Source organism: Scomber scombrus, chromosome 13 (genome assembly GCF_963691925.1).
Source record: "Scomber scombrus chromosome 13, fScoSco1.1, whole genome shotgun sequence".
In the NCBI taxonomy this organism is placed as follows: Eukaryota; Metazoa; Chordata; class Actinopteri; order Scombriformes; family Scombridae; genus Scomber; species Scomber scombrus.
This window is the reverse complement of record NC_084982.1, coordinates 20878768-20891857: the sequence shown is the minus strand read 5'-3', so window position 1 is coordinate 20891857 and position 13090 is coordinate 20878768. Positions and strand designations below refer to the sequence as shown.

The window sequence follows — 13090 nt, the reverse complement described above, 5'->3', positions numbered from 1 at the left end:
AGAGGATAGGGTGCCAGGGGTGCAAAGGTTTGGGTGTGTGTGGAAGGGAGTGTATCCCAGGGAGGAGTGCTTAAGTGTGTGTACACAGGTGAGGATGGAGGGAGAGGCTAGTGGAGGTCCAGAGGAGGCAGTGAAGCTCAACCCAATGCCGGCAGAGAGTGGTGCAGCCCAGCCTGAGAGGGAGAAACAGAGAGGGAGGACAGGCAGAGTGAAAAAATGACAAAGTACTCACAGCAGGCGGAGGATAGGGTGCCAAGGGTGTGTGGCAGGGAGTGTATCCCAGTGAGGAGTGCTTAAGTATGGGTACGCAGGTGAGGATGGAGGGAGAGGCTGATGGAGGTCTGGAGGAGGCAGTGAAACTCAACCCAAGGCCATCAGAGAGTGGTGCAGCCTGGCCTGAGAGGGAGAGAGAGAGAGAGAGAGAGAGAGAGAGAGGAAAGGCAGAGTGTGAAAATATACAAAGTACCAAAATACATGATAGGATCCCAGCACCACGAAGCTAGGATTCCAGGACCACGAAGCTAGGATTCCAGGACCACGAAGCTAGGATCCCAGGACCACGAAGCTGGGATCCCAGATGCATGAATATACATGCTAGGATCCCAGGACCACGAAGCTAGGATGCCCGGACCACGAAGCTAGGATCCCCGGACCACGAAGCTAGGTCCCAGGACCACGAAGCTAGGTCCCAGGACCACAAAGCTCAAAGCTGAAAAATGTGTAAGTGTTTAACCTCTGCAGTGGAGTATGGCAGACCTTCACTTTGGGGGGAAAGTCCAAGCTACCATCTGCACGATTTCAGAAACCCAGTTTTCAGTTTTCAATCTGTGACCCTGTTCCATAAATAAGTAAATTAAAAAGGAACTTCTGGCTACATTATTCACTTGACGCACTTTACATGAACCAACACTGACCCTGGTATTATAGTTATGCTGAGTATGGACCATTGTTATCTGAGAACACAATTAAAAGAGCGTATCCATTGATAATAGACCAATGAGTTAATGAAACTCATGTGCCAGCGTCAGCAAGTCCATAGAAACTGACTTGATGCAAGATTACTTAATAGGCTGCTATTTACACACATCTGTGTGGAAATATGACTTAAGGTCTTAACAAAAAATTAAGTACAACACTTTAACATGTTTGTCCTCCACATTTGAATGTCAAGTGAAGTCAAATTTATTTATATAGCCAAATATCACAGATCACACATTTGCCCCGTGGTGCTTTACAATCTGAGGGCAGTTGGAAGCTTTTACTTTATTTTATTCACTTATTTTATTGTGTTGGAAATCTTATTTCTACGTTTTACTTTTTTTCAATCTATTTTTATCTAGTTTGTATATCACTCTGTGTTATTATCCAATATCGTTTTAAAATGTATCCAATTTTATTTCTTCTGTGCATTAACCTCAAATTGTTTTACTGTTTGTTGTCTACACTTATTGTGTCTTATTAGAGGTGAGTCAAGCCAATAAGAAGCTCTTTGAATTGCTCTAATCTGTAGAAAAGGTGCTATACAAATAAAAGCTTGGTTGAATAACTGAATCTACACCTCTTATCTCCTTCAGTTTAGAGTTCGAGGCAGCCACTGGTCAGTACAACTTTGGCAGATATGTATGCAAACTTAGGCTACTGTTTATTTTGATTGATAACACAACAGAAGGGTTCCTTAATAATGTACTTCTCATGTTATACCTGGGAGTACAGGTAATTTGTAGTAAACTGCCTCAATATAAAATAAAAAGTATGGCCTTTTAACAGCTAAAGAATGATAGCTAAACAGATGAACTTTCATCTTTGGCTAAACATTAACTTTAATAATGTGTGTAAGACTCCTCTGGGTCCAATTTCACAAATGCCAATAAAACAGCATGTGCTTTTATGTAGTACAAATGCTCAAACATATTCAGAATTTAAACCATCACAGTCCAGCTTTTACAGCTAATAGTCAGGACTGATGAATTTCAGAATTGTATGTGTGTCAAGTATATCCGCAAAATATATAGTATGAAAGAAAGAAAGAGAACACCATGTTATTCAACCCATTTACTGTCTGAATGAATAGACAAAAGCCTGTCAGTTGTTTTTGCCTGACAACACTGACATTATTTTGGCAACACAGTATATCTAACTGATTACAACAAGACAAATAGTCAGGTTTTTAAATGAAGCCTCTTTAAAATTGAGCTTCTTCATGTCTCTATATGCTACAGTATAGTCAGTGGATTTTTATTTATGTATTACAGTGCAGTAATAGTGCTCGCCATGGCCCTGGATAAGAATAAGTAAGTACAGATACTAAATGTATGGATGATAATGATACAACTGGGGGCTTTTTTTAGGTCACATTTATGCATTTGAGCAGAAAGTTATCATATAAGCATTCTCCCAACAGATTAGGCTAACACTTTTCCACAGACCAATGTAACCAATATGAAAAGTACACAAAGGTCCCAACACGCTTTTCTTCACCTCATTTTCTTACCATTTTAATCGCAGCTTGGGAGCAGCGCATATAGATTTGTTTCTGATCACAGCCCCTCTAGTGTATGGTACTAATGAAGGGCACATAATGTTCTGGATTTTAAAAAGCTCCAGAGGTTTTTTCCAATATATAATCTTAGACAAGGGCATTAAAACAGCATAAAACACATTCTTATGGAAACATATTGTTAAAGGACTGAACATATTTCCCCTCTGTGTATGGGGAATTTGAAGATATTTATCAAAGAAGAACCAGAGGGCAAAATATACCACTGTCTCTTAACTATAGTATTTAAAAGAAAGCAAGATATTACTTCATCTATTGCTTGATATATAACTGAGTAACTTAAAAGCAGCAAGGCCGAGACATTGAAACATAGTGATAAAAAGAAAGTTGTATTCGCTCAATCATTTATATACAGTGTCTCCCTCAAGCCATTATGATGATTTTGACCTTGTATTTTCTCTCTAGTTGTTCTCCAACTTTCTCCACACCTTCAGTCCAATTTTACGTTTTAGATAACTGAATTATGAGCAAGCAGGCTGATTAATGAATGACACCATGTGCTCAATGCACCAGCTTGGCCTGTATGGCTCCACTTTGCTTTTTTGTCTCTGTGCATGTAATAGTGTGATGGATTTCTTATACCTGTGGTAGAGTATTGAGAATAAAGACCGTTAGAGAGAGAGACAAGGAATTCCATTCCATAGAAAAAGCTCAGGCCTGTAACTGTTTATGCTCTATTCCCCTGCTGCTATTAAGGTGGGAAGAAAATAGACTGAGGAACAGGATATTGAGTGTGCAAACCTTTTCTTCTTTTAGGCCATACTGATGCCCGCAGGCCAAAACTGATGCAATCACACAATCCCTTGGGAACCAACAAAAATGTGTACAATGTCTGTACTAAACCCAGCCATGTGGATCCATCTATTTAAAATGATGTGCTAATAAATCCCCATTGGCTGACAGGAATAGACAAGCAGCGTGTCTCACAGTATGTGGTCTCACTACTCTAAACTAAGGCAGCAGATGGTGCTGACGACTTGCTGTCTCTGCTAGATAATGATACACCTAAAACAGATTTGAGTTATTGCAGAAATTGGCCAACCAATCCTGTAAGTGGGTAGTGAACAAGTTTGCTATAATTACTGACAACTACATTTCAACATTTTATCTTATTACTGGCAACAAACTGTAGACTTCTTCTTAAGCATCAATACGTGGCTGTAGCCAAGAGAGGACAAGCTCAGTGATATAAACACACACTAATCAACTCACCAGACTGACATACACATTCCCAAACTCTGTATAGGTGTGATGTAAGTCTGCAAAGAACACACCACTATATTTCTGTTATTTTGTGATTTATTGAGTTTATATCCTTTATTTTGTGTTTATACATCAAAGTAGTCAGGCCAAAGTACTCCCTTTTCTACTGCATTCAAAATATCAACCGTACTAGCGCATTTTATAGTCAGTACATGATAGGTTAATTTATAATCTGGTGCTTTCCCTTCTACTTAGACAAAGATTTGCTAGATGACAGAAAAATGTTTCTTTTTTTTTTTTTTTTTTTTTTTTTTTAAATATGATCATTACAAAAAGTTTGTGGTTCAGTGTAGCACATGTTGATTAAACTGTGCACATTTCAGGTGAGTAAAAATATCATTGGACAAGTTCAAAGAAGTGTCCAAAATGTTTTGCTGGTATGTATATCAACTCATTCATTCGCCCATTATATTGTACATCCCATCAAGTGTAAAAAATCATGTTACGGATTGCATCACTCAAACTTCCAGCAGAGAAAAAAACTGCCTGTGACTACCCATGTATGCACAATGCAGATACAAGGCTTGTCCTCTCAGTCACTGCAGGGGGGTACAAAAGTTCACCTTTGACTAATCGATTTAGATAAATCCCAGAAAGCACAGGAATCAGGAATCTGCAGGTTTATATGCACATATATAGCTGGAGGGCTGATGTCAGACTATAACTTAAGCCAGACTCAGCAAGGGGGAAGGAAATGGCACTGTCGTATTTGTGTAGATGGGATGACAGAGTCTTCCTTGGCAGAGGATGAGAAGCTAGCACGCAGAAAAACTATGGACTGCAACAAAACGTATCCCTTAGATTCTAATTTGGTGCACAGCCTTCACTCAATGAGGGCCTCTGTGGTCAGCCAGACACCTGCATGGTTTCGATGTGCTGGCACTTGTGCCTTTGCGGATCTTTTACAATACTTCAAAGTCTGGAGAGCTGAGGCCACTCCACCAATGAATGCATGCCACTGCCAGCACGTTTTTTGTTCATATCAGCACTCAGTCTCTGTAGGCACAAATTCAATTTAATTCAATTTCTCACACTGATGCTGTCTGTGGAATTACAATTAACAGGGTTGAGATTCTCAGAACCATTGAGTGCATTAATGTCTCAACTCCACCAGGTGGAGCCACAGCAGCCACCAGAGACCTAAAACAAGCTCAGTTTTCTCAATTTGATGTCAAATCAAGACTGTAACACTTATAGAGTTATCTATCTCCTTTACAACTTCATATGAGCTAGTCTGCAGTATCTCATGGTTTTACTTCAGCATGCATTGGAAAAAGTATTACACTGCTGTCTTAAGAAGGAGGAAGCAGATGTGAAATTAATTCCCTAGTAAGCACATTCCATCTTGTGGGTGCTGCAGCTGGCAGAAAGTGTGACTGTAGTGTACTAGTGAAGAAACATGCCACATAACTGCAACATCAACGGTTTCAACTCTGGCAAAGGCACTTTAGTGCATGCTGTTCCCAATCTCCCTCATCTGCTGTCACTATGTAAGGCATCAATGACTGCATGTGTGACAGGGCTTTGAAGGTTTATTTGTACAAAAAGCATTCAATGGTCTTGTCATTCTCAGAGCAAGGGGTAATTGACAGGAGCAGAACACGTTCATGATTTACTCTGCTCTGAAGTTTCTCCATTTAAACTGTTACATCACCCCACTGTTTTATTTCATCATCTTGGGAGTCCTGACAGGTGAATGGTTATTGCACATACCACGTCTCCAGTTTAATTCAAGTCAGGTATTTTAGTTGCACATCATACTTCTCTCTCTGACTCTATCGTCCTAGCCACTAAAAGGCAAAATGTCCCCAAAAATCTGCTTTAAATGTAAGTAAAATGTAACCAGTTAAAGTCTCTTTCCTGACCTCTGCTGATTGAGTTCTTACGTTGGCGAATCCCAACATTCCCGCAGTGATGCTTTGTGAGCAGAGGTGCAAATGACTCTAAAGTTTAAACCAGGAGAGATCAGTAAAACAAGGTTTTTCATCTCCGTGTCGATTCACAGTAGCATACTGTGAATCTGCAGCTGTTCAAGATTTGTAAAATGTTCACTCATATGACATACACTCATCAGTTCTCATACAGTAATTCAATATATTCCATCCATGTTCCCTTTTAAAACAGAGGAATGTGTCACACATTGAACTCAGCTTCATAGTACAGTGTTTTCTCGGATGTGTATAATTCAGCAGTGTCACAAACCAGCAGAGGCAAAAATATCATCTATGTCATCTATAGTCCTGCTTCTTTGGTTGTCCTCTGAAGCTGCAGACACTGATAACTCAGTCCTATTCCTTTGTCTCTTAATCTGTTTCTTTTTGACACCAACGCTGACTGTACGAGACTTCAATCGCCTCCTGAGTGACTGAAAACGAGTCCTCAAGTGAACATTTCTCCTCATCGGAGCAGAAGGCCGACAGGTGTTTGGCACTGACCCTTGAGGAGAGAAAGCCCCGCAAGTCTCCTCTCTGAAGGTCTGCAACTTCCGTTGGACACTGAGAATGAGGAAAAGTGATAAAAACATGCACAGTCAGTATTGCAACAGTGTTATTTTTCCCCAAACAACTCTATATTTTGTAACGTTGTTCTTACTTGTAACCTGCAGCCTCGAGGCATTTCATCCGTTGGCACTTTAAACGCAGGAAGGATAAAAGGCGTTTTTCCTTTTCCATCTTTTGGGATTTGCACCACAGGCTCATTTCTTCGAGATGTGTCGCCATGTCTGTGAAAGTAGCTGCTTCTCTTACTTGTTTCTTGAACATTTGCTTCTTCTCAGCTTTGTGTGATTCCTGTGGGACGGACTTGCCCTTGGGTACCAAAATGATGTAATCATTAGTGAGGTAAGCAACACTTGGTAATAGTATATACAGATAGTAATTCATACGGTTCACTTACGTACCTCGCTAAAATTCCTGAAAATCTTCAAAAAAGGCTTCATGTCAGCATCATGAACCAGATCTGGAAAAAAAAAAAAAAAAAACCATCTGTAAGGTAAATGCTTAATGAATGTAACATAATTTACTCTGACTGGTAAATGAGATGGTAAGAAAATGCAGCATGGGGTTATAACTGCTTTGCTCTTCACTATAATCGTCTAATGCCAATCAGTTAGGTCTACACTGTAGATTTTCTCGTAAACAATGGTGCCTTATAGAGCCAAACACCTTGTCAACCAGTGAACTCGTATCACCTGCCTGATCAGTTTAAGTAAAGAAGAGATAAACTGTCCCACTTGAGCAAATATATGTCAAAACAAGCTTTTAGTTTCAAATTCTGCACATGCATTTCTACGCAGTAAAGTAACCATATTCAAAGCATGTTTCGAGTGGAGCGAGACTTTAAACACATGTTTTATGTAAACAGGAATGAATTGGATTTCATAAAGAAACCAAAGGTTGATTCAATCATAAAAGGAACCTTGCATTAAAATGTAAAAACAAAAGCTCCTCACCTCTTTCAATAGCAACACCAAGGTCTTCTTTAACCTTCATTGCCTGTCGCTTCTTAACTGTAAAAGAAGGGTTCTTCCTCTGCTGCATCTTGTGGTCTTTGGCATGGAGATTTTGTGTTAGCCGTTTGGTCAGTAGTAATGCAAGAGAGGGACCCAGGAACTGAGCCATATCTCGTGGCAGGGAGAAGTCTTTGAGAAAGGGCATCGGCTGCAGGCAGGCTACTTCTCTAAGGAACTCCAGGAGCTGTTGATACAGAGTTGACAGACTGGCCAGGACCCCACGGAAAATCACCCTGATGGAGCAGAAAGACAGGTAGATTTAGACCGCAGAAGCTGTTTCTTAACAACACAAATCTAACTATTTCAAATAAGTTAAAAAAAATATTACAGCAGTTTGAAGCCAATATACAGTCATAATTCAGCTTTCACTCATATTTATAATATAAGGTGTTTTAGACGAAAATGGCAATGAGCACTCACCAGAGTCGACTGAGCAAGCTGGTTATCACAACATTCAAGATAACAAACTCCTCCCATTTCATCTGCTGCTTAGTGAGTCTGATACAAATGTTAAAGGACAGACCTGTTACATAGCATCAAGAAGGCCAAAATGACAAAGCTTAATTCAGACAAAGAAATCCACATGTGCAAAAAAAGAAATTATTAGATCTTCGGTGATTTTTAAATCAGAGCGGGATCATCAATTAGTGCCATCACTGAAAAGGATACACAAAAGCTCTACTGCAGCGATTCAAGGTGCAGGTCATCAGGTTTGCAGCGCCCAGCACTTTGAGACAGAGCCACTCCAGCATGGGTTGACTGGGAACGTCACACTCACCGGCCTTGATGCTCAGTCCTCTAAACACACACACACACACACACACACACACACACACACACACACACACACACACACACACACACACACACACACACACACACACAAACTCCATTATAGCTAATAAACAGATAATCTTGTCAGGGAATGTTTCTGGATAAGAGTCTTACTGACCCTGTCACATATGAGAATAAGCACTTTGTATTTACGTATCGTACGTCCAATTACATTGTCGAAATATTAAATACCAAATCATTTTGAAATTAAGGCACCAATAAAATAGAACATATTCTTTCTTTTAATTGTACATTTATTGTGTCTTAAATCCAGGACAAGTCTAACCAATTACTTCTGTCCCAAACTGATGTGAAAGATTGGAGCCTGAGCTCATAACAACATACTTTATCTGATCTGTATCATCTAATTGAAGCCTGATAAAGTCCCACAGGTGAATGTTATAAACTGCAAAGTCAAGAACAAACCTTTCTACCTACCTTTGAATCCTATTGGGACACAGATCTATCAGTTCCTGAAGAGCAACATCGAACTTCATGTTCTTCAGTCTGTTTATGCATTGTTCAACCTGTAAGAGAGATACAAGTGAATAGGTGACAAGTTTCCCATCACCAGGACTAAAACAGATCCACTATCACACGTCCTGCAGTATGTCAGATGTATTACCTTTCTCCACACTCCTCACCTGCTTTAAGCCTTTGAACGTCTTGTTGCCTCTGTAGCTGTTATTAAGGATGTACAGCAGCTCGTAGAGAACCCTTATTTCTGTTTGAAGAATCTCACTGTGAATAAGCTTGAGGACTTTGTCGTTTTCCACCAAAAGAGCTTTCACATTTACATCTGGGAAAAGAGCAACACCATTCAAACATTAAGATACTGACAACAAAGTTTGATCCAAGGTCTCCCACGTGGGTTGCAAGCGACATTTACAGTGTGTTAGTGCTCGGACACCACGAAACAAAGTCAAGATGTTCAGCTAAGTAGCACACAAGCAATGCATCATACCTGTTTTGTGGGTAAAATGTATACGGACAGTAGAAACACAGCTGGGAAAGGGGAGGTTTACTCTATTCCACGGTTCTCCTGCCATGCTTCTCTGTTGCTCCGCTAAAAACAAGGAAGTACGCCAGCCAATCGGCTTTGAGTAAGTTTAAACGTCAGAGTATGTGTCTTAAAGGGACAGTAGCGAGTTTATTTATCTAAACTCAAATAAATTAAACAAATTGTTGCTTATATTGCTCCATGTGTTGTTTACATTGTCTACTCTCATATTTCAGATTGGATTTTAGCTAGAACAGTTATTTGAGGATTTATTTGAGAAGTTGACATTTTGAAAGGAAGGAGGAAAACGGCAAACGGCAACTTCCGGTCACACAATATAAAAAAACGGGCGCTTTTTTGTTTCTGTCTTCCAACGATTTTATCTTTTGTTTTTAGAAACAGGAAATGAAAATCAACCGGTTTTTAAGGTTTTGTTTATCCCTTCTTGACCCTGATAAAGAAAAATATCTTGAATTTCAATTATAATTTTTGAATTTTAAAAAGAAAATCAAATCACTCATTTTTTGTTTTTTAATATCCTTTTATGAACGGAAAATCCAATGACCAAAACATACACGGACCGATTTGTTTGTCAGTGATCTTATTTTTTTTTTTACTATTCTAAAAAAAAATTAAATTTTTAAATTTCTTATCATCCCTTTTTGACCAGAAAAAAGAAAAACAGCTCATATTTCAATTTAACCTTTTGTATTTTAAAACGAAAATCAAATAACCATTTGTTTTTTGTTTTTCAAAGGATGGAGGATCTTTTAGTTGTTTGAGGAGTTTTTGTTGTTTTTTGTTTTAGGGAGTGTTGAATCGAATCAATGTTTTGTTTGAATTCCGCTAAATGAAATAGGGTTGGATCTTTAGTCTCACAAGATTGTTTTAGGAGTTCACTAAAGGGTTCAGTTGCCATGTTAAGTAACTCACCTACAGGATCACAGGTGATGTCCTTAAAATACTTGAAATATAGTGGTATCAGTTTACAGTTTAACAGTCTGGTTATAAAACACAACATCTGTAACAGGTGTAGACTGACAACGCTTTTATGACTTAATGAACAGTGAATGTGTTGACGCAATAAATTGATATCAGCATACACCAATAAAAAGCGCACAGTGCAAATTGGCAGATAATTAATTTCTGGTCACACACACAAACCTTATAGACTTATATATAGATCCTATAGACTTGGTTTAAGCAATTTCGTAATTGTTGTTTACAGCAATGAAGCTGCTATTTATTCTCTAGTGCTGTGCTTAGTTTTTGTAACATTTACTGAACAATGACCATCTCACTGCTGCTGACTGGTTCCAGGATGAGTCAAAGCACAGTACTGCAGTAATTTATGTCAGATTTTGTGGCCAGATTCTGAGCTGTGGATGACCACAACAAAAGGCTGTTTGTCTATAGTTTCTGATGACACAAAAACAAAACAACTTAACCACATTTTGTAAAAGAACATTCTTTATTTAACTAGTAGACCAAAAAAAAGAAAAAAAGAAAACCAAAATCTGATCTGAAGTCATAAATCAGTCTATCTCTCTCAATTTACATATCCAGGTGATGACTTGTAAGTTCACTTCATCCAACACCGACTCCTCCGATCTTCCCTTCACCTTCAGCCCATGGCTGCCTCCGTTTAGCCAGAAAACCTCGACTTGAGCCTTAATTTCCTTTATCATACCATCAAAAAGGCCCTAAAAAAGACAGAAAGCAAAATAATTTGTATGGCAAATGTCAACAATAAAACAAAAAGGCATTCATTTCACATGCTGGGATGAGGCGCAACTCACATGGCAGGATAATGATCAAATTATACAAAATAATATAATACTGGACATTGTGATCACAACAAAAGTTTAATTAAAGGAAGGAAATAAGAATATATGCAACTGATGATTTCAGCAATTTATAAGCAGCTCATGCTGAAGACAGAAATACATTAATGAAAGAGCCCCCAGCAGTTCTCACTCTGTCACACATGTTGTCCTCTGTGCCGGATACAAACAGCAGTGGCATGTGTTCAGGCAGCCCCCTAAGATCTTCACTCCGCTGTCGATGTGCATCTGTCTGTCCTGGGGGGTGCAGGGGAAACGACAGGGAGATCACACCCTGAACGGCATCCTCTGATTCATCGCTCAGTTGCCTGGCTACAGCGGCAGCAGCACGACATCCCATTGACCTGCCTGAGGAGAGGTCGCAGAGTGTTCAAGAGACAAACATTTTATTTTACATGCACAGTGTTGATATTTAATCCACATGATCATTTAAAAACCTTTAATGTCATTGCTTGTGCATTTAGTTTTCAAAAGTGTAGTTTACCCATTGTGATTTTTTTTATTTTATTTTTTTTTAACCCTAACACTTTTAAAATGAATATGTGTGTTTATTTAACTACCCATTCACAACCTGCTTGTTCAGTCTCATTTGTAAGTGGTCTTTTAAATGACTAATGTGGACAAAACTAGTTAAGGATGTAGTTATTCTCTCTAAAGCAAAGTCACACACACAGAAACCATTGTTTAACTTGTATGTAAATGCACAGTATATGTGGCACATGTATCTATTTCATGTGAAATACAATTAGCCTGCTATTGCTGCTTACCTCCAACGAATATGTGCTTTATGGTAAACTTCTGTAGAGATTTTAAGTAGTTCTAGGAGAAACAAAAAAACATGTGCAGCAGGTTACGGAACAACAAAATGTATTCGTGCTTTACAGTTTGTATGTGTGACAGCTCTGTCTCGAATTAATATGCTTACCCACACAGCATGGTAGGCCTTCACTCTATAAGCCAGGTTTAAACCTTTGCATGTAAAACGGAGACAGAGGAAGCCATTTGAGGCCAGAGCGTGAGCCAGAGAAACCAGATGTTTGAAGTTCATGTCTCCTCCAGCACCATGAGTGAGTATGACAGCTGTGAGAGGATGTTTCACTGAGGAAGGGGTGCACAGGGTGGCATCCAGATGCTTTGTCCCAAACGGCACCTTCACTCTGTCCTGAAAGTCAGTGAACAGTAACTAAGCACATGCCATAGGACGGTTCTGTATGATTGCTTACATAATTGACTGAAAACTGAGATGGTTAACCCTCATCCTACCAACAAATACACAAGGACTACCGACTGGGTAATAAATTACTCTAAGAAACAATCATCACAGAAAAACCTTAACTAATTTCTCCTTAAAACATTATTAGTTAACAAAGACAACAAAAAAAAACATTTTATTGTCATTTTATGAAAATTACAGTTAATTTGCATATTACTTTTATTTAATACAAATGATCCTACACCCCTGATGGTGTGATTCTTTAAATTAGGACCCATGGCAAATATGAAATATGGGGTGCTTTTGGCCAGAGCTCCAATACATTGGCACTCTTTAACAGCACTAATTAAAACAGGAACACAAAACAATAATATGTGGTCATTAGGAACACATTTATTGACAAATTAATAATAAAAAAAATTGGAATACAGTATAAAGTACATGTGAGACATGGCAAAAACTTTAATTCTGGGGTGTGCAGGATTAAAATTATAGGTCAAAATATTAAGTTAATAACGATTGGAGGATGCGTTCACGTGAATTATCTCAGTCGAGATTTAATTTTTCCGATTATTCTGACACCACATGAACGCCACTCAGTTAATGTTAGTTAGTTAGCTGTCTTAACTGCAGAATCTCAGATGATGTTTACATGCAGTCTGTGATTTTCACCTTTTAAGAGTTAGAGCTGCTTAAAACACTCTCCGCTTAGACTGCTACCTATATAGTTCCTGCTCTTATCGTATATTAAAGGCTGTTACTAGCTCGGTATTTACCTCACAAAACTTGTCCATCTCGAGCTGTTACTTGTCTGATATCCAAAGAGCAGAACACAACTATGAATGACTGACCTCTAGTGTTTCGGGGT

General features: G+C 38.8%; 2 protein-coding genes across 2 annotated transcripts; both read right to left on the bottom strand.

Moving 5' to 3' along the window:
- Positions 1-3940: 3940 nt before the first annotated feature.
- On the bottom strand, positions 3941-9220 carry nepro (nucleolus and neural progenitor protein). The gene is made up of 9 exons (XM_062431915.1): positions 9130-9220; positions 8810-8964; positions 8604-8692; positions 8001-8129; positions 7752-7829; positions 7272-7564; positions 6720-6778; positions 6413-6627; positions 3941-6315 (listed from the first exon to the last, which is right to left on the bottom strand). Exons 1-9 carry the CDS (start codon positions 9212-9214, stop codon positions 6015-6017), a joined length of 1404 nt encoding a protein of 467 aa, XP_062287899.1. The 5' UTR covers positions 9215-9220; the 3' UTR covers positions 3941-6014.
- Positions 9221-10669: 1449 nt separating this feature from the next.
- On the bottom strand, positions 10670-13021 carry tex30 (testis expressed 30). Its single transcript, XM_062432064.1, has 5 exons — positions 12999-13021; positions 11935-12171; positions 11777-11828; positions 11143-11357; positions 10670-10868 (listed from the first exon to the last, which is right to left on the bottom strand). The coding sequence occupies exons 1-5, from the start codon at positions 13014-13016 to the stop codon at positions 10701-10703; spliced, it is 690 nt and encodes a 229-aa protein (XP_062288048.1). The 5' UTR covers positions 13017-13021; the 3' UTR covers positions 10670-10700.
- Between the last annotated feature and the right edge of the window lie 69 nt (positions 13022-13090).